This window comes from Stigmatopora argus, chromosome 12, assembly GCF_051989625.1.
Source record: "Stigmatopora argus isolate UIUO_Sarg chromosome 12, RoL_Sarg_1.0, whole genome shotgun sequence".
Taxonomy (NCBI): domain Eukaryota; kingdom Metazoa; phylum Chordata; class Actinopteri; order Syngnathiformes; family Syngnathidae; genus Stigmatopora; species Stigmatopora argus.
In genome coordinates, this window is record NC_135398.1 from 12,549,078 (window position 1) to 12,571,427 (window position 22,350).

General features: G+C 39.0%; 1 protein-coding gene across 18 annotated transcripts; it reads right to left on the reverse strand.

The window, feature by feature from the left end:
• Window positions 1-175: 175 nt before the first annotated feature.
• On the reverse strand, window positions 176-22,319 carry LOC144085712 (uncharacterized). Of its 18 annotated transcripts, none has more exons than XM_077615287.1 (12): window positions 22,186-22,310; window positions 21,899-22,046; window positions 20,779-20,931; window positions 20,584-20,700; window positions 7,853-8,005; window positions 7,658-7,774; window positions 7,417-7,581; window positions 7,090-7,319; window positions 4,385-4,572; window positions 3,354-3,552; window positions 1,700-1,775; window positions 176-1,580 (listed from the first exon to the last, which is right to left on the reverse strand). In XM_077615287.1, the coding sequence occupies exons 2-12, from the start codon at window positions 21,957-21,959 to the stop codon at window positions 1,300-1,302; spliced, it is 1,740 nt and encodes a 579-aa protein (XP_077471413.1). In that variant the 5' UTR covers window positions 21,960-22,046; window positions 22,186-22,310; the 3' UTR covers window positions 176-1,299. The 18 variants fall into 18 exon arrangements, with proteins under 18 accessions (XP_077471413.1, XP_077471412.1, XP_077471399.1 ...); XM_077615286.1 differs by having other exon boundaries at window positions 176-1,586; window positions 22,186-22,308; XM_077615284.1 differs by lacking the exons at window positions 176-1,580; window positions 1,700-1,775; window positions 3,354-3,552; ... (3 more) ...; window positions 7,658-7,774; window positions 7,853-8,005 and adding exons at window positions 13,139-13,583; window positions 13,703-13,778; window positions 14,401-14,599; ... (2 more) ...; window positions 19,957-20,246; window positions 20,344-20,508 and having other exon boundaries at window positions 22,186-22,314.
• Window positions 22,320-22,350: the final 31 nt, after the last annotated feature.

A 22,350-nucleotide genomic window follows, 5' to 3' on the forward strand; every position in this document is an offset into this window, starting at 1 on the left:
GAGACATTTAGTTGGGTTAAATCAGGGGTGCGAAATACAGTAATTCCTTGAGATACAAGCTTAATGCGTTCCAGGACCGAGCTCATATGTCAATTTACTCATATCTCAAATAAAATTTTCCCATAGAAAATAACTCAAAACAATCCATTTCCACTCGCTGAAAAAACACCAAAACCAGGATAGATGGATTTTATTTGTTATAATTCACCACCTACTCACAAAGTTACAAATAACTATCTAGTGGTGTTATGATCTTCAGTACTAAAATGTGACATGATTCAGTACAGACAGACATTAGCACATGGGGGGGGAGACACTTGACGGCAACGCGCTCGTAACATAACATAAACATTAAATTTAACTCAAATTACTATACACACACACTTAAAAATAACTTTTAATCTTACGTTACACTAAATTTAAACCTTGCGCGATAACCGAGGCAAAGATGTTAACGTATTTCACCGTGTGTATCCCAGTTTGTTTTGTAAAATTATCGACCCAGCCCCAACTTACTTTGAAGGGTGGTGTAGATTGTTAGCTTTTTCTCAGATTATCGACTCGGTCACACTATCTCCAGTAAAAAAATTAACCTGTACAGCCCAGTGCTCATAGATCTTTATGCGAGAGAGGTGCAGCGAGAAAGATAGAGCGATGCGGTTCTCATAAGCAGCCTCTCGTATACTCGGCCACCCGGACAACCGCATTCGGAACCATCTCGTATGCTCGTATCTCAAATTTGTCTCGTATCTCAAGGCAAAAAATTGCTCTAAATTTTCCTCAGATTTCAAATTTCTCATATGTTGGGACACTCGTATGTCAAAGTATACGTTGATTCCGAACTACCAGTCGAACGCTATGGTACTATTGGTAGATTGCATGAGAGTAGGATATGATCCAAAGATTAGAAAAGCAGATCTTTGAGCAAAAAAAGTTTCAGCACCCCTGGGTTAGATGAATGACAAGCCAATTTATCAGAAACTGCTGATATGAGCAAAAGAGCATGTTTTAAAGCTGGTAGGTGAGGTTCTGTACCAGGTTGAATTCCATCAAGGGAGTAAACGACACACTGCGAATTTGTGAAAAGTAATGCGTTTAAAGTTGTGAAAGGCCACAAGGAATTATTTTCCGAAATGTGTACAATGGAGAGTTTATTATCTGATAACGTGGTTGCTATATCGGCCTGACTGTACAAATGTCGGAGGGAAACGCATGGTATATTCATTTCTTCACATAGATTTGATATTCAATCAAATATTTGATAACTGGTTCGAAGGGCAGGTGCAGAAAAAAAAAGACTCAAACGTCATTCACGTCATTTACAGCTTCGGAATAGCAGGACTTCATATGAAAAGGGAGCATGAGAAGTGGAACAGATGCACCACAAGCCATGCAGGTATTTTTTGGCATGTTTGCAAATTCTGGTGCGTCAAACGGCAAGGGGCTTGTGTCGATTTGTTCTTGTATGGGAACAATATAGATGGTATCCTTTCCTTTCTGGGAACACAACGAGAGTGTTTTAGCGGTGTAACCAACTGATGTTTGGGGCACTGGAGACAATTTTCTTTGGCCTGGTCTACCTATACCTTACAGGAAGATAATGGAAAAACCATATGAGGCAAATAAGAGATTTTGTTGTGTCAAATACAAAGTGTAAGCAGAACATTTGTGATGACAAAGGAGTCCTGCTCTGTCTTACCAGAAGCCTGTTGAAGGAGCCATCCGCCACGCAAACTTTGCAGTTTGGGGTATTCTTTAAGCAAAACCGTGGTTATCTAAATAAGAAAAAAAAGAACAAACCTTCATCTTTGTTGGGGTTATTCGGGGATGTTATTATATGTGCATTTTAAATCATTAATATGTATAGGAGCTTTATTTTAATTTGGGACCGAGCAAGCACAAGGCAGCTGGCTTCGAGGACATTTAATTGTTTTCAGGACTATTGACTCGGACAGGACACCATGTTCCAGGCAGAGGACTGTTGATCTGAGTTCGCAATGAAGATCTACGAAGGACTCTTAAATTGCTTTGACTTAGATTCCGGCAGATGGCGATAATCAAATCAACTTCCGAAAATACTCGCATATTGTTTAAGAATACTGTCGCTCCGTTTTTACCCAATATGGAATTTTTATGCTTACTTGTGCAAATTCTTACGCAGTTGTTTTGGTTTCCGACCTGATATGAAATTGTTGTGGCAGTTGTTTTTTGACCTTAATGGTGTTATTCGGTTATCTTATGCAATTGTTTGAATCAGATTACCTTAGATGTTTTGATTATGCGCGACTAAATGGACGGTACTCGGATGATTCACCTAAAGACGTTTCGCCGACAGACGTTTGACAGATGGACAGGTCGCCGAATGGACGTTCCGCCGAACGGAGGTTTCGCCGAAACGGGATTCGCGTGCTCGCCCCGCCCCCGGATCGTGTGTGTACAAGTTTTTCAACCTCGGCCCGCGGGCCATACACAGCCCGTTAGGATTTTTAATCCGAACGGCCGTTCGGCCGAATGAACATTCGGCGTAACGTCCATTCGGCGACCTGTCCGTCTGTCAAACGTCCGTCGGCGAACCGTCTTTAGGCGAATCATCCGAGTACCTAAATGGACAGAGGAGACAGAGGAAGATGCCGTTTCTTTAGAATGTCACGGTGCAAGGACGAGCCAGGACAATTAACACTTGCAAGTTTCAACGCTGGAATATGTCAACGATGTCTCTCTGTTTTTATTAAAGTATACCTATTAATAAACCTATCAATCTTGGATTCAGTTGATATCACCATCTTTGAGAAGTCAACATTACACTGTACTTTTGTTTTTATTCTAGGAAACTTCTAGGGAAAGTTCCAGTGTTTATACTTTTTGATCATACCTATGAGGAATAATAATTGGAATCTTACATAGCAATTGAAAAAAATTGAAATATATTTTGTTTAGCGTTTTATCTGTTTAACTTTTCTCGATTTTGAAATAAATGACCGTAGGGGTTGCATTGTCTTGCGTTATGGCGTTTCGTCTGTGTCACCTTGCAGTTTTTTCCCCCCCCCCATGTCATCTTTTTATGTGCATATAAGACGTACCCTCATTTCAGTCATCATTTTTTGTCCGACAAATCCGGCTTATATGCGAGTAAATACGGTAACTGGAAGTGAAACAATTTAGTCATGATTAAAAAATTAACCTGCCTCTGCCATGACATTGGAACTGCACAAAGGTGCCACCCTACTCCATAGTTTCACTTCCTAATTTTTGTTTTAAAAAAAAAAAAACAGACAAGAGTAAAATTGCCGACGATTAAGCGATTTGTATTTCTACGCTCTATTTCCTGCTAATGCTTTAAGAAAGTACTGTACCTCTGTGTTAGTAGCACCTTCTGAAAGAATTACAGTTCTCCTGCCTAAACCCGCGTGTAACAGCACAGCCTCGTCTTTTGGGGTTCTATCTGAATTTTCTGGCATCAGACAAAAGTGGAACAGCCTCAGGCGTGCACAGTTTCCTGGCGTAGATGTCTTTCTTCTCTTTGAAGCAAAGTTTATAGTAAATGGCAAAGCCCTTCAAAATACAGACAACAAAGAAAATCAGATCGCAAATCCTTTTGCCTCGATGGGGCAGCATTCATAATTAACATTTGTGACTGGTCAGAGTTTCTACCCTCACTAGGCTAAAAGGTGATTAAAAATACCTCGGCTTACGTACTTTAAGTGCAGGTGTAAAAACACAAAATTCCGTGGCTGGACTTTTTTTCTTTTTTTCAAAACTGCTGTGGTAAACTAATTAACCCTTTGCCTGCCTGATGCTGGCAGGATTTATGCTTCCGATAAATTGCATTTAATACTTGATAAAGTGTCTATTGTCTTGGATTGGATAACTTTATTCATCCCGTATTCGGGAAATTTCGTTGTCACAGTAGCAAGCTTCTTTTGCATAATTTTCTGATGTTGCGGAACCATTTGCCATCCAAATACATTTATATTGGCTTTCTGAGACAATTCATATTTAGTATAAAAAATAGTGAAATATGAAGATGAATGAAAATTTGCCAGAATTTTAAAAATTACAAGCCAGTCTTTTGTATGCCAGTTATGTATACTCAGCAAGATAGATAACGGCCAAAAAAAAAAAAAGAAACAATGATATAGAGACACTTAAGTTGTCCTGAAGGGAAAAATACTGAATTTAAGCACTGAACTAAACTAAGATTTTAAAAAGTGGTTTAGTCAATAAAAAAAAATTACATTAAGGAGATTATTCGTTTGATAACATATCCTCACTATAGGTTCAATTCTGGCACTCAAACACTTGTTTGAAGAAAAACTTATGTTATCAGTGTATTGCGAGGCAAACTACAATACATTGATGGATTTGAAATTGCGATCAAACATACCTTTGTTTCTCTTGAAGAAAAGTATTTTGTCTGGGAGATTGGCTTGTACCAGTCCGACTACCGATAGCAGTGTCACTCGCATGAATATGAATGGATTGCTGTTCCACATTTCCTTTGACCGTTTGATTTTGGGGTTTTTTTATGCACCGTAGAAGTTTTCTCACCGCTGATTCAATGTCCGATGAACACTGTTGGTCACAGCAGGACACAAAATAGACATTTATTGCCTTTAGATTTTTTTTAATTACAATTGTTTGTGTATGTTTTTACTACTATATAGCTATCGTGACCAGACATTTCGTCGACGGACACTTTGTCGACCGGACATTTCGTCGACGGGCAATTCGTCGCGGGATAGGGGATAGTGGTTAGAATTAGGGTTGAGGATAGTGGTTAACCTAACCTCAACCTCACATACGATTGTTTTGTTGCATAAATAATTAGTTGAAAGCGATCAACAGGGTAATCTCTCAAAATTATAATCTTTAGAGTTTTTACTTCAGATTTTTTTGAGGAACTTTGACATTAAAATAAAAGGCAATAATTCAAATTTTTAATTTTTTTATTAAGACAGATATAAAACTTACAAATTCTGTGCAATGGCTTGTAGGTACTGTAGTCTGTCTCTGTTTGCATAGTCATCCATGAGCTTTTTCAACCGTTCAACTGCGTTCATCTTTTTGGTGTTTCTAGGCATAATGCCGCATGAAGCCTGTTGTATTGTTAGTTCCCAATGATTTTGCTCTTTTTTGAGTTTGGTCATAAGGCGAGATAAATTTAGATGAACGCCTGACATTCTATGTTGAAATCCGCGGTGCCAACCTTCAACAGAATTATGTGTGCTTGGTATTCCTAGCAAGGTCTTTTCTCTTACATTCCATAAAGAGATATCAAAACATGGATGGTGTTGGCTTCCCAATAGTATACCACCTACCCAAGTATTCTGAAAGTAGACGAGAAATTTTCCTAGTACTTCATTTGTTTCCTCATCTAGTGAATCCAATAATTCATTAAATACGTCTAGGACATCCTCCTTTGGAACGAACGCCAGTGCTCCAAGTTTTTTTATTAGGAAAGTATTCCTTAGATCAATATACCAATTTTGTAGGCCACAGGCCTGAATTTCTCTCCAAAGGCATTCACCAAAAAGAAAAAAGCATCCAGATGTATGTGAGTTTGGAAAATTCTTTTCTATACTACTTATTGCAGCTTTGTCAAAATCAACAGTTATTGAATTAGGCACCATAACATGCCTTTCTTTCAGCTTGGAAAATATCGTATCATATGCTTCTTGAGTTTTAGATTTCATAATGCAGTACACAAGCGGAACAGCATGATTTTCTCCAAGGAGAGCATGGATGGTAAAGAGTTGATGGTTAGCAGGTGCACTATCGAACGTACCGTCGCAAAACCAGTGCATACTTTTTGCCAATAAATCGAGATTAGTGTCAGTTGCCATTAAAACGATATCTTTCTCTTCGACTAAAACAAATCTCTCCCCTCTTAACGAAACCCTATGTTCGTCTGTTATTTCGTTCCCATCTCTCAATTTCCTTCGTCTTCTAATCATTCTGCCAAGACTGTCTTTATTGGGAAGAGATCCAGTTGCTTCTAAGGAAAAATTAGATGTGCAGTTCTGAATATTAGAGGCTCGTTCCTTCATCTTCTGTACTGTCTTGAGTACAACAACTCTTCTGGGATCTGGTCGGTGACAATGTGGCAGTGGGAGACCTAGTAGTATATCATTCACTGTCTTAAGTCGCCCTCCACAGCTTCTTCTTCCTTCGCATTTCCAATAGGTAATGCCATCCCTCATTCTGTCAACTGTATAAGCATACTCATTGTACAGTAGTCTCCTTCCACCACGTTTAGTAACAGTGAACTCCATGGCCTGTAAGAGAAAATATAAATTTAAAAAAAAGAAAATGTGTGTGTGTGTGTGTGTGTGTGTTCTCCACTAAATATCCATTCGACATATCGTCCGGGGACGATATGTCTGTTCGACGAAGTGTCCGGCGGCAAAGTGTCCGGCGGCAAAGTGTCCGGCGGCAAAGTTTCCGGCGACAAAGTGTCCGGCGACGAATTGCCCAGGCACCATGCCTGGTACCCGGACATTTCTTTGACGGACACTTCGTCGCTGCTAAAAAACGCTAAATCCCAATATGGACCAATATTTCGTCACTGTAGACGCCCCTTACTGACTTTTTGACTTTCAATCCAATTTAATTTTTCTCAAGATATGTTTTGCTGATACTGATCTCATGCCCATATTTTCAGGAGTGATCGGCCGATATGGGGTTTTCAGGACCGATACATATTATTAGAGGATGCCGATAATCGATATTTGAAGCCGATATTCTTTTGTAGTAAAAATTAAAAAAATAAAATAATGCAAGCCCTGAACTTCATAGAATTGTATAAAATCACACAATATATGTACATATGTACATGTGTACATATACACACACATACACACACACACACACACACACACACACACACACACACACACACACATAGATATCTTGTGACGAAACCCTTATTTCAAAAATAGTTGTATTTTCCGGCGATAGAGTATCAAAACAGCTTTCTAATTATATAATTAATTTTAAAAATCGTTATAATTTTTCTTTTGCTATTCATCAGTGTCAGGATAGTGACGTCAGGTTGTCACCATCTATTAGTGAAGCTGAGAAAACACATACTTGTGATGGTCCACAGCGATCTGCATCATCTTTCATGTCATTTGAACTGGTGCTTGGAGGCAAAGCTTGTATGGTCTCAATTATCGGGACCTTGTCTTCGTTTTCAGTCTTCAAAGCCACACAGGTCAATGGTAAAGCTGTTATATTCATTTCATACTCCTCTTCTTTGATGTAAGGGAACTGTTCTTCCTCCTTTTTAATGTGAGGGGTCTCTGGCAATCCACTCACATCTGCAGAACAAAAGACGATATACATTTCATGTATTAAAGCGGTTTATTGAATGTTGTAACTTGTATTTTTCCACCGTGAAATGAAAGAAAACCTGACCTTTGTTGTAATCTTCACTCTTTGAAGGGACCTTTAGCGACGTCAAATTGGTTACATTCACCTCCTCCGCCTCTTTTTTTATTTGGAGGCTTCCCGTCTCTTCTTCCTCTTTAATGTTAGAAGATACCGACATCTGACATTGAGAAAGATGTTTTTCACTGACGCCTGCAAATAAGAGAAAAATACATTGCAAATAATAAGTTGTGACTTGTCTTTCCACCATAAAATGAAAGAAACCGACCTTTGTCGTCATTTTCACTCTGCGAAGGGCCAAATTCAAAAGTCCAAGTGGTTACTTCTTCGTTGGTTTTAGGAGACTCTGGTTTCTGAGAGTGAGAAAGATGTTTTTCACTGACGTCTGCAAATAAGAGAAAAATACATTTCAAATCATATGTTGTGACTTGTGTCTTTCCACCATAAAATGAAAGAAACCGACCTTTGTCGTCAGTTTCACTCTGCGAAGGGCCAAATTCAAAAGTCCAAGTGGTTACTTCTTCGTCAGTTTTGATTTGAGGGCTTTCTGCTTCTTCCTCTTTCATTTTAGGAGACTCTGGTTTCTGAGAGTGAGAAAGATGTTTTGCACTGACGTCTGCAAACAATAAAAGTAAAACAGATTTGGTTTGATGAAGCAAAATCTTATGTTGTATCTTTTTGCCATGGTTGTGATGCAAGAAACTTTAGGCGTTTTAGCCACACCAAAACCCTCATCTCTAATAAAACTTTTTAAACCTGCGTGAGACTCAACATTTTTTAATATCTTATGCTTTATTTGTTTTTGCTTGTTTTATTATATTTTACAGTTTTTGTCATTGCAAATCATGCAGAGTACTTTTTTTTGCCAACGTGTGGTTTTAAAGTGCTTTAAAATACTTTGTCGTGTGCAATCTGACAATTGTTGTGACATCATTAGAAGACGCAGGTCCCAGATCATATTTGTTAACCCGAGCAGATCTGTTACCTACGCCGGAATCGTGTTGGGGGAACGCGTGTTCGTTTAATTTCGGGTACTGAGAATGTTGGTAATCCGTTTGCAGGCTGGAGACAATGAACAGTTTCTTTGAAGCTTTTATTTACAGAATATTACAGACATAAAGGGTTACACACAATGGCTGTAGTAAATAGCAAATGCAAAGACACAGAGGACTTGCAATAATTATTATCTGAAGGGCAGTACCGAAAATGTTTGTGCAACGGATGGAAATTTCCACTCAACTGGTTCTCGCTGGTAGCAAATGGCACTCTCCCATGTGCACAAATTACCACAAAGTTTCCAGTAGACAGTTCAACAAGGTTAACTGATGAGAAGACGTGCAGCGAACCGCGATATCACTCAAGGACACATCAGGCCACAGAACAAAACTCAACTAGGGAAATGTGGAAATTTATACAGTCTGGTAAAGTAATTTACCAAAATGCTTAGCCACGAGCCGTAGCCATTCGGAACTACTCAAACTAACGAAATGCAGAACACTTTTAGAAAACCTCTCCCTGCACACAGTGCAAATCGATTCGAGCACCTGAAATACTTAAACCCACTCTGCGAAATAACCGTTGTGCCTTAATTAAAAATATCGTACTCGCCCAAATCGCGGTCCCCGGTGCTTGAAACACGCCACAACAACTCAAGACGCGCAACGACAACAAGCCAAAGGCCATATCCACAAAGCCTCAAATGTATACAGTGGAGCACAATGCAACCCCAGTACCCAAAGCACCCAGAACCAATCCACGGCTAATCTAAACAAATAATCACCGTAGGATTAATGCACTTACTTGCGAATGCACGTACAGACAAGTTTCACGAGAAGAAGCTTCCGCTTCCTATTTGGCCTAAGAATAGACGTGGGTCCTAACTTGGGTGGTTAAGGATATGCCTTGTTAGAAATAAATAACAGAAGATAACACGCCAGTCAGGGGATCTAAAACAACAATTTATGCATTCGTGTTATGCTAAGAGCCTAATTGGGCAGAAAGTTACAAATAATGCTGCAAGCGCTCATCTTGATGCACATGAACAACAGATCTATCAAATAATCACCGTAGGATTAATGTACTTACTTGCGAATGCACGTACAGACTACATTTTCACGAGAAGAAGCTTCCGCTTCTTATTTGGCCTAAGAATAGACGTGGGTCCTAACTTGGGTGGTTAAGGATATGCCTTGTTAGAAATAAATAACAGAAGATAACTCGCCACTCAGGGGATCTAAAACAACAATTTATGCATTCGTGTTATGCTAAGAGCCTAATTGGGCAGAAAGTTACAAATATTGCTGCAAGCGCTCATATTTATGCACAGTAACAACAGATCTATCAAATAAACACCGTAGGATTAATGCACTTACTTGCGAATGCACGTGCAGACAACATTTTCACGAGAAGAAGCTTCTGTTTCAGATCGTGTCTGTACGTAATCTGTAACAGCTTCCGCTTCCTACTTGGCCTAGGAATAGACGTGGGTCCAAACTTGGGTGGTTAAGGATATGCCTTATTAGAAATAAATAACAGAAGATAACTCGCCACTCAGGGTCGCTTCCTATTTGGCCTAAGAATAGACGTGGGTCCTAACTTGGGTGGTTAAGGATATGCCTTATTAGAAATAAATAACAGAAGATAACTCCCCACTCAGGGGCGCTTCCTATTTGGCCTAAGAATAGACGTGGGTCCTAACTTGGGTGGTTAAGGATATGCCTTATTAGAAATAAATAACAGAAGCTAACTCGCCACTCAGGGGATCTAAAACTACACAACACAAAACAACTTGGTATTTTTAACAAGTATTAAACTGTAGCACATCATCATTTCTATTTGGCACTATCCGGTCTTGTGGATGGGGAAATAAATATTATCATATTGTCTGGCTCGACGTTAACGGGGACAAAAGCGTGGAATTTAGGTAGGGCGAACCCATCAGACAACAGCGATATTTTTTATGTCATATGCAGGCAAATCTAACAAAAGAATAAAAAGCGAACATGCATAGATCTGCATTGTGTGCTTCACGGAGACCTGGCTGAATGAACTAATTCCGGACTCTCTCGTCTCCTTGGATGGCTTTCAGCTGGCGAGGGCGGACAGAGATGCTCAGGAGAGCGGTAGGAAGAAAGGTGGGGGACTAGCTATCGTAATAACTGCGTATATACCTCCCTCGGCCGATGCGGCAGTCGCTCGCGAGCTGCTCCACGCTGCTGTGTCCCGGCTGCAGACGTCACATCCCCAGTCTCTCCTTATCTCTGGTGATTTTAACCATGCTCCCTTGGCTTCTACTCACCAGCGACAATAAAGACTCCATCAGGGTGGGCAAGCTGCTGTTTGTTTACAGCCGTTAGCAGTTGGTTTGGTGCCGTGTTAACGTTCGCATTCGGAGGTATATAGATCGCCGTTACTATGACGACCGTTAGCGCTCTCGGTAAATAATAGGGCCTACATCGTATTGCCAATAGCTCTAAATGCGGGGAACAGTGAGTGTCAATGATCCTACTGTCACAACACCATTCATTGTGCATAAACACGCAAAGTCTTCCTCCTAAAAAGCGTTCGGCTAGCTAGCGATGCCGCAGCGTTGGGGATTTGCGTGTGTAGCCACGTTTCCTGGCGTTGGTCAAAATATAAAAAAATAATCAAGTAATAAACTACTTATTTACAGATTATTAGATTTATTCCCATTATTTATTGATGTATTGTTATTATTTATTGATTATTTGTTTGTTTGTTGTAATTAGTGCACTTCATGGTGAAGCTTCAGATCTCATTATTCATGTATAATGACAATTAAAGCATTCAATTCAATTCAAACAATGGCACGCGATTTCCACTGCATTTACCATACAAGTACTAATTTGTAATTGCGAGAGAGCTCTAGACGATACGTGCATCTGATACTTTCTCATTGTGCAACCAGGCTCCCACTGATTGTTTTTTTCCGGCTGCAAAAGCAGAGAAATACTTTTAATTCTGGATTTGTTTGTGAGAACCACACAAAACTTTCAGACACACCTTGTCAATATTTTCCCATTATTCCAAAAATCCACCCCCAAAGACCAAAAGGAATATGACATTCATCATTTACTACATCCAAGGTGAAAATACATTATTTTTATTACTGTATACAATTTTATAGAATTTATGGTGTGTGTGAATGGTTTCTCCTCAGTGTGTGTTTGTATGATTTATCACCTTTAGAAACAATCTATGGCCACAAAGTGAGCAGGCAAAGGGTTTCTCCCCAGTGTGAGCAGGAAAAAGTTTTCTTTTCAGTGTGATCTTCAGAGTCTTGTTAAACTTGACATTATACAGAACCTTTTATCACAAACTAAACAGGGAAAAAAGGTTTCTTGCCAGCGTGTGTGCATGTGTCGTTTCAAACTAGAATTTTCTGAAAATGTTTTCCCACAAATAGAGCCCGCAAACTGTTTTCCCCCACTGTGTTCTTTGATGTGTTGGATGTGTTGCCAATCGTGCCTTCTGGGAGAAACTAAAATGTTCTACATAGTGCGCAGCCAAAAGGTTCCAGAGCATCCAGAGCCTTAGAAGAAACATTTAGTTGGGTTAAATCAGGGGTGCTCAATACAGTAATTCCTTGAAATACAAGATTAATGCGTTCCGGAACCGAGCTCGAATGTCAATTTACTCGTATCTCAAATAAAATGTTCCGATAGAAAATAAATAATTACGTTACACTAAATTTAAACCTTGTGTGATAACCGAGGCAAAGATGTTAACGTATTTCACCGTGGTTCTCGAGTTGGAACTTACTGATTCTACATGCCTCAGAACCGTGTGTATCCCAGTTTGTTTTTGACTCGGTCACACTATCTCCAGTAAAAAAATTAACCTGTACAGCCCGGTGCTCATAGATATCTTTACGCGAAGGAGGTGCGGCGTGAAAGACAGAGCGATGCGGTTCTCATAAGCAGCCTCTCGTATACTCGGCCACCCGGACAACCGCATTCGGAAACATCTCGTATGCTCGTATCTCAAAGCAAAAATGTGCTCTAAATTTTACCCGGATTTCAAATTTCTCGTATGTTGGGACACTCGTATGTCAAAGTATATGTTGATTCTGAACTACCAGTCGATCGCTATGGTACTATTGGTAGATTGCATGACAGTAGGATATGATCCAAGGATTGGAAAAGTAGATCTTTAAGCAAAACAAGTTTCAGCACCCATGGGTTAGATCAGTGGTTCCCAAACTGGGGGGCGCGCCCCCCTAGGGAGGCGTAAAGAGAATTCAAGGGGGGCGTGAAGTCATCTGCTAAAAAGAAAAAGTTTAAATAGATTATAAGAATAATAAAATCAAAGAACAAATATCTGCCATTAAATACATGCAAATTATGATTATAGCGAAAGAGTGGCTTTCATTATTAAAATTTAATAAAAACAGAGATCTGTTTTCCTGAACAATGCTAAGAAATAAATGCAATAAAATAAGTTCACATGAGCAAAAGAGGACGTGGGGGGGGGGGGGGGGGGGGCGTGCGGGTCTACTGGAAGCAAGAAGGGGGCGTCAGGTAAGATAGTTTTGGAACCACTGGGTTAGATAAATGGCAAGCGAATTCATCAGAAACTACTGATATGAGCAAAAGAGCGTGTTTTAAAGCTGGTAGGTGAGGTTCTGTACCAGGTTGAATTCCATCAAGGGAGTAAACGACACACTGCGACTTTGTGAAAATTAATGCGTTTAAAGTTGTGAAAGGCCACAAGGAATTATTTTCTGAAATGTGTACAATGGGGAGTTTATTATCTGATAACGTGGTTGCTATATCGGTCTGACTGTACAAATATTGGACGGAAAAGCATGGTATATTCATTTTGTTACAGAGATTTGATATTCAATCAAATATTTGATACCTGGCTCGAAGGGCAGGTGCAGAAAAAAAAGACTCAAACGTCATTCACGTCATTTACAGCTTCGGAATAGCAGGACTTCATATGAAAAGGGAGCATGAGAAGTGGAACAGATGCACCACAAGCCATGCAGGTATTTTTTGGCATGTTTGCAAATTCTGGTGCGTCAAACGGCAAGGGGCTTGTGTCGATTTGGTCTTGTATAGGAACAATATAGATGGCATCCTTTCCTTTCTGGGAACACGACCAGAGTGTTCTAGCGGTGTAACCAACTGATGTTTGGGGCACTGGAGACAATTTTCTTTGGCCTGATCTACCTATACCTTACGGGAAGATAATGGAAAAACAATATTAGGCAAATAAGAGATTTTATTGTGTCAAATACAAAGTGTAAGCAGAACATTTGTGATGACAAAGGAGTCCTGCTCTGTCTTACCAGAAGCCCGTTGAAGGAGCCATCCGCCGCGCAAACTTTGCAGTTTGGGGTATTCTTTAAGCAAAACCGTGGTTATCTAAATAAGACAAAAAAAACATTCATCTTGGTTTCTGTTGACATCACCATCTTTGAGAAGTCAACATTATACTGTACTTTTGTTTTTATTCTATGATACTTCTAGGGAAAGTTCCAGTGTTTATACTTTTTGATCATACTTATGAGGAATAATAATTGGAATCTTACATAGCAATTGAAAAAAATTGAAAATACATTTTGTTTAGCGTTTTATCTGTTTCTCTTTTCTCTATTTTGAAATAAATGACCGTAGGGGTCGCATTGTCTTCCAGTATTGCGTTTCGTCTTTGTCACCTTGCAGTTTTTTTCCCCCCATGTCATCTTTTTATGTGCATATAAGACGTACTCTCATTTCAGTCATCATTTTTTTTGTCCGACAAATCCGGCTTATATGCGAGTAAATACGATAACTGGAATTGAAACCATTTAGTCATGATTAAAAAAATTAATCTGCCTCTGCCATGACACTGGAACTGCACAAAGGTGCCACCCTACTCCATAGTTTCACTTCCTAATTTTTGTTTTAAAAAAAAAAAAACAGACAAGAGTAAAATTGCCGACGATTAAGCGATTTGTGTTCTCTACGCTCTATTTCCCGCTAATGCTTTAAGAAAGTACTGTACCTCTGTGTTAGTAGCACCTTCTGAAAGAATTACAGTTCTCCTGCCTAAACCCGCGTGTAACAGCACAGCCTCGTCTTTTGGGGTTCTATCTGAATTTTCTGGCATCAGACAAAAGTGGAACAGCCTCAGGCGTGCACAGTTTCTTGGCGTAGATGTCTTTCTTCTCTTTGAAGCAAAGTTTATAGTAAATGGAAAAGCCCTTCAAAATACAGACAACAAAGAAAATCAGATGGCAAATCATTTTGCCTCGATGGGGCAGCATTCATAATTAACATTTGTGACTGGTCAGTTTCTACCCTCACTAGGCTAAAAGGTGATTAAAAATACCTCTGCTTACGTACTTTAAGTGCAGGTGTAAAAACACAAATTTCCGTGGCTGGACTTTTTTTTTTTTTTTTTTCAAAACTGCTGCAAAACTAATTAACCCTTTAACTGCCCGATGCTGGGATTTATGCTTCCGATAAATTGCATATAATACTTGATAGTGTCTTCTTTTGCATAATTTTCTGATGTTGCGGAACCATTTGCCATCCAAACACATTTATATTGGCTTTCTGAGACAATTCATGTTTAGTATAAAAAAAAAGAAATATGAAGATAAATGAAAATTTGGCAGAATTTTAAAAATGATTTAAAAATTACAAGCCAGTCTTTTGTATGCCAGTTATGTATACTCATTACGATAGATAATGGCCATATTTTTAAGAAACAATGAAACACTGTTGTCACCTGAAGGGAAAAAAACTGAATTTAAGCACTGATCAACTAAGATTTAAAAAGTAGTTTAGTCAATTAAAAAAAAATACATTAAGGAGCGTGGCCGGATGATTCGCCTAAAGACGTTTCGCCGACGGACGTTTGACAGACGGACAGGTCGCCGAATGGACGTTCGGTGGAACGTCCATTCGGCGACCTGTCCATCTGTCAAACGTCCGTCGGCGAAACGTCTTTAGGTGAATCATCCGAGTACCATTAAGGAGATTATTCATTTGTTAATATATCCTCACTATAGGTTAAACTCTTGCACTCAAACACTTGTTTAAGGAAAAACTAATCTGTTATCAGTATATTACGAGGCAAACTACAACACATTGAATGATTTGAAATTGCGATCAAACATACCTTTGTTTCTCTTGAAGAACAGTATTTTGTCTGGGAGATTGGCTTGTACCAGTCCGACTACCGATAGCAGTGTCACTTGCATGAATATGAATGGATTGCTGTTCAACATTTCCTTTGACCGTTTGATTTTGGGGGTTTTTTATGCACCGTAGAAGTTTTCTCACCAATGAACACTGTTGGTCACAGCAGGACACAAAATAGACATTTATTGCCTTAAGATTTTTTTTATTACTATTGTATGTGTATGTTTTTACTACTATATACCTATCGTGACCAGACATTTCGTCGACGGACAATTCGTCGACCGGACACTTCGTCGGCGGACAATTCGTCGCAACATTTCGTTGACGGACAATTCGGCGTGGGCTAGGGGATAGTGGTTATTCGTCACGACATTTCGTCGACTGACAATTCGTTGCGGGCTCGGGGATAGTGGTTAAGGTTAGTGGTTAGGGGATAGTGGTTAAGGTTAGTGTTTAGGGTTAGGGGATAGTGGTTAATGTTAGGGTTAACCTTACCTCAACCTCACGAATGATTGTTTTGTTGCATAAATAATTTGTTGAAAGCGATCAACCAGGTAATCTCTCTCTCAAAATTATAATCATGAGTTTTTACTTCGGATTTTTTAAAGGAACTTTGACATTAAAATAAAAGGCAATAAATCAAATAATTATTTTTTTTATTGAAACAGATATAAAACTTACAAATTCTGTGCAATGGCTTGTAGGTACTGTAGTCTATCTCCGTTTGCATAGTCATCCATGAGCTTTTTCAACTGTTCATTAACAACTGCGTACCTCTTTTTGCTGTTTCTAGGCATAATACCGCATGAAGCCTGTTGTATTGTCAGTTCCCAATCATTTTGCTCTTTTTTGAGTTTGGTCATAAGGGGAGGTAAATCTGGATGAAGTGACAGTCTACGTTGAAATGTGTGGTGCCAACCTTCAACAGAATTTTGTGTGCTTGGTATTCCTAGCAAGGTCTTTTCTCTTACATTCCATAAGGAGATATCAAAACATGGACGGCATCGCCTTCCCATTTGTACAGCACCTAACCAAGTAGTCTCAAAGTAGACGAGAAATTCTCCTAGGACCTCATCTGTTTCCTCGTCTAGTGATTCTATTAATTCATTAAATACGTCTAGGACATCCTCCTTTGGAACGAACGCCAGTGCTCTAAGTTTTTTTATTAGGAAAGCCTGCATTGGGTCAATATAACAATTTTGTAGGCCACGTGCCTGAATTTCTCTCCAAAAGCATTGACTGAAATGAAAAAAGCATCCAGATGTGTGAGAGTTTGGAAAATTCTTTTCTATACTACTTATTGCAGCTTTGTCAAAATCAACAGTTATTGAATTAGGCTCCATTGCACGCCATTCTTTCAGCTTAGAAAATATTGTATCATATGTTTCTTGAGTTTTAGATTTCGTAATGCAGTACACAAGCGGAACAGTATGATTTTCTCCAAGGACAGCATGGATGGTATAGAGTTGATGGTTGTCAGGTGCCCTATCGAACGTACCATCGCAAAACCAGTGCATACTTTTTGCCAATAAATCGAGATTAGTGTCAGTTGCCATTAAAATGATATCTTCCTCTTCGACTAAAACAAATCTCTCCCCTCTTAACGAAACCCTATGTTCGTCTGTTATTTCGTTCCCATCTCTTAATTTCCTTTGTCTTCTAATCATTCTGCTAAGATATTCTTTTTTGGGAAGAGATCTAGTTGCTTCTAAGGGAATATTAGATGTGCAGTTCTGAATTAGAGCACTCGTAATTTCTTGAGTATTAGAGGCTCGTTCTTTCATCTCCTGTACTGTCTTGAGTACAACAACTCTACTGGGATCTGATCGGTGACAATGTGGCAGTGGGAGACCTAGTAGTATATCATTCACTGTCTTAAGTCGCCCTCCACAGCTTCTTCTTCCTTCGCATTTCCAATAGGTAATGCCATCCCTCATTTTGTCAACTGTATAAGCGTACCCATTGTACAGTAGTTTCCTTCCACCACGTTTAGTAACAGTGAACTCCATGGCCTGTAAGAGAAAATATAAATTTTATAAAAATGATACACACAGTTTAGAAGATATTACAATTAATAGACTAATAGTCTCAAAGTTTAAATAAAGTATATATTAGATAAATCTGTAAACTAATGACAAGGTGTTAGAGGAGCAGGGGGAGACTGACAGACAAGAGAAACACAGGGAAGAATATAAGAAACAAACTACGGAACCCCGAACTGTACCGAGACAGAGTCAATTAACTGAGTGAGTCTTCCACTAAATATCCATTCGACATATCGTCCAGGGATGATATGTCTGTTCGACAAACTGTCCTTCGACGAAATGTCCGGTCGACGAAATGTCCGGTCGACGAAATGTCCGGTCGACGAAATGTCCGGTCGACGAAGTGTCCGGCGACGAAGTGTCCGGGCACCATACCTGGTACCCGGACATTTCGTCGACGGACACTTTGTCGCTGCTATACAACGCTAAATCCCAATATGATCCAATATTTCGTCACTTTCCCTTACTGACTTTTTGACTTTCAATCCAATTAATTTTTTCTCAAGATATGTTTTGCTGATACTGATCTCATCCCCATATTTTCAGGAGTGATCGGCCGATATGGGGTTTTCAGGACCGATACATATCATTAGAGGATGCCGATAACCGATATTTGAAGCCGATATTCTTTTGCAGTAAAAATTTAAAAAATAAATAAAATAATGCAAGCACTGAACTTCATAGAATTGTATAAAATCACACACTATATATATATATATATATATATATATATATATATATATATATATATATATATATATATATATATATATATATATATCTTGTGATGAAATCCTTATTTCAAAAGTAGTTGTATTTTTCGGCGATACGGAGTATCAAAACAGCTTTCTAATTATATAATTAATTAAAAAATCATCATAATTTTTCTTTTGCTATTCATCAGTGTCAGGATAGTGACGTCAAATTGTCACCAACTATTAGTGAAGCTGAGAAACCACATACTCGTGATGGTCCACAGCGATCTGCATCATCTTTCATGTCATTTGAACTGGTGCTTGGAGGCAAAGCTTGTATGTTCTCAATTAGAGTACTCGTAATTTCTTGAGTATTAGAGGCTCGTTCCTTCATCTTCTGTACTGTCTTGAGTACAACAATTCTACTGGGATCTGGTCGGTGACAATGTGGCAGTGGGAGACCTAGTAGTATATCATTCACTGTCTTAAGTCGCCCTCCACAGCTTCTTCTTCCTTCGCATTTCCAATAGGTAATGCCATCCCTCATTTTGTCAACTGTATAAGCGTACCCATTGTACAGTAGTTTCCTTCCACCACGTGTAGTAACAGTGAACTCCATGGCCTGTAAGAGAAGATATAAATTTTATACAAAGAATTTTTTTATACATATATATCCACACAGTTTAGAAGAAATTACAATTAATAGACTAATAGTCTCAAAGTTTAAATAAAGTATATATTAGGTAAATCTGTAAACTAATGACAAGGTGTTAGAGGAGCAGGGGGGAGACTGACAGACAAGAGAAACACAGGGAAGAATATAAGAAACAAACTACGGAACCCCGAACTGTACCGAGACAATGAGTCAATTAACTGAGTGAGTCTTCCACTAAATATCCATTCGACATATCGTCCAGGGACGATATGTCTGTTCGACAAACTGTCTGGCGACGAAGTGTCCTTCGACGAATTGCCCGGGCACCATACCTGGTACCCGGACATTTCGTCGACGGACACTTCGTCGCTGCTATACAACGCTAAATCCCAATATGGACCAATATTTCGTCACTATAGACGCCCCTTACTGACTTTTTGACTTTCAATCCAATTAAAGTTTTCTCAAGATATGTTTTGCTGATACTGATCTCATGCCCATATTTTCAGGAGTGATCGGCCGATATGGGGTTTTCAGGACCGATACATATTATTAGAGGATGCCGATAATCGATATTTGAAGCCGATATTCTTTTGTAGTAAAAATTTAAAAAATAAATACAATAATGCAAGCACTGAACTTCATAGAATTGTATAAAATCACACACATATACACATATATATATATATATATATATATATACATATATATATATATACACATATATATACATATACACACACATATATATATATACATATATACATATATACATATATACATATATACATATATACATATATACATATATACATATATACATATACACATACATACATCATGTGACGAAATCCTTATTTCAAAAATAATTGTATTTTTCGGCGATACGGAGTATCAAAACAGCTTTCTAATTATATAATTAATTAAGAAAATCATAATTTTTCTTTTGCTATTCAGTGTCAGGATAGTGACGTCAGGTTGTCACCATCCATTATTGAAGCTGAGAAACCACATACTTGTGATGGTCCACAGCTATCTGCATCATCATCTTTCATGTCATTTGAACTGGTGCTTGGAGGCAAAGCTTGTATGGTCTCAATTATCGGGACATTGTCTTTGTTTTCAGTCTTCAAAGGTCCACAGGTCAATGGTAAATCTGTTATATTCATTTCATACTCTTCTTTGATGTAAGGGACTTCTCTATTCTCTCGCTCTTCATTGTGAGAGAATACTCTTTCTTCGTTGATGTAAGGGAACTGTTCTTCCTCCTTTTTTATGTGAGGGGTCTCTGGCAATCCACTGACATCTGCAGAACAAAAGACAATATACATTTCATGCATTAAAGCGGGTTATTGAATGTTGTAACTTGTATTTTTCCACCGTGAAGTGAAAGAAAACCTGACCTTTGTCGTAATTGTCACTCTTTGAAGGGACCTTTAGCAACGTCAACTTCGTTACATTCACCTCCTCCGCCTCTTTTTTGATTTGGAGGCTTCCCGTCTCTTCTTCCTCTTGAATGTTAGAAGATACCGACATCTGACATTGAGAAAGATGTTTTTCACTGACGCCTGCAAATAAGAGAAAAATACATTTCAAATCATATGTTGTGACTTGTCTTTCCACATAAAATGGAAGAAACCGACCTTTGTCGTCATTTTCACTCTGCGAAGGGCAAAATTCAAAAGTCCAAGTGGTTACTTCTTCATCGGTTTTAGGAGAGACTCGTTTCTGAGAGTGAGAAAGATGTTTTTCACTGACGTCTGCAAATAAGAGAAAAATACATTTCAAGTCATATGTTGTGACTTGTGTCTTTCCACCATAAAATGAAAGAAACCGACCTTTGTCGTCAGTTTCACTCTGCGAAGGGCCAAATTCAAAAGTCCAAGTGGTTACTTCTTCGTCAGTTTTGATTTGAGGGCTTTCTGCGTCTTCCTCTTTCATTTTAGGAGACTCTGGTTTCTGAGAGTGAGAAAGATGTTTTGCACTGACGTCTGCAAACAATAAAAGTAAAACAGATTTGAAGTGCTTTAAACTACTTTGTTGTGTGCAATCTGACAGTTGTTGTGACATCATCAGAAGGCACAGGTCCCCGATCATATTTGTTAACCCGAGCAGATCCGTTACCTACGCCGGAATCGTGTTGGGGGAACGCGTGTTCGTTTAATTTTGGGTACTGAGAATGTTGGTAATGCGTTTGCAGGCTGGAGACAATGAACAGTTTCTTTGAAGCTTTTATTTACAGAATATTACGGACACAAAGGGTTACACACAATGGCTGTAGTAAATAGCAAATGCAAAGACACAGAGGACTTGCAATAATTATTATCTGAAGGGCAGTACCGAAAATGTTTGTGCAACGGATGGAAATTTCCACTCAACTGGTTCTCGCTGGTAGCAAATGGCACTCTCCTATGTGCACAAATTACCACAAAGTTTCCAGTAGAGTCTACTGAGTAGACAGTTCAACAAGGTTAACTGATGAGAAGACGTGCAGCGAACCGCGATATCACTCAAGAACACATCAGGCCACAGAACAGAACTCAACTAGGGAAATGCGGAAATTTATAGTCTGGTAAAGTAACTTACCAAAATGCTTTGCCACGAGCCATAGCCATTCGGAACTACTCAAACTAACGAAATGCAGAGCACTTTTAGAAAACCTCTCCATGCAAACAGTGCAAATCGATTCGAGCACCTGAAGTACTTGAACCCACTCTACGAAATAACCGTTGTGCCTTAATTAAAAATATTCTACTCGGCCAAATCGCGGTCCTCAGTGCTTGAAACACCCCATTTGGCCACAACAACTCAAGACGCGCAACGACAACAAGCGAAAGGCCATATCCAAAAAGCCTCAAATGTATACAGTGGAGCACAATGCAACCCCAGTACCCAAAGCACCCAGAACCAATCCACGGCTAATCTATCAAATAATCATTGTAGGATTAATGCACTTACTTGCGAATGCACGTGCAGGCAACATTTTCACGAGAAGAAGCTTCCGCTTTCTATTTGGCATAAGAATAGACGTGGGTCCTAACTTGGGTGGTTAAGGATATGCCTTATTAGAAATAAATAAAAGAAGATAACTCGCCACTCCGGGGATCTAAAACAACAATTAATGCATTCGTGTTATGCTAAGATCCTAATTGGGCAGAAAGTTACAAATATTGCAGCAAGCGCTCATATTTATGCCCAGGAACAACAGATCTATCAAATAATCACCGTAGGATTAATTCACTTACTTGCGAATGCACGTGCAGACAACATTTTCACGAGAAGAAGCTTGTTTCAGATCGTGTCAATACGTAATCTGTAACAGCTTCCGCTTCCTACATGGCCTAGGAATAGACGTGGGTCCTAACTTGGGTGGTTAAGGATATGCCTTATTAGAAATAAATAACAGAAGA

Bases quoted from the DNA above. Each gene is read 5' to 3' on its own strand.
- LOC144085712 (XM_077615268.1), bottom strand. From the start codon at position 21,959: ATGCCAAATAGAAAGCGGAAGCTTCTTCTCGTGAAAATGTTGCCTGCA. The intron at 20,509-20,583 runs GTCGGTTTCTTC...TCTTATTTGCAG, and splicing joins GAGTGAAAATGACGACAAAG to GCGTCAGTGAAAAACATCTT. The intron at 20,247-20,343 runs GTCAGGTTTTCT...TTTGTTCTGCAG, and splicing joins GAGTGACAATTACGACAAAG to ATGTCAGTGGATTGCCAGAG.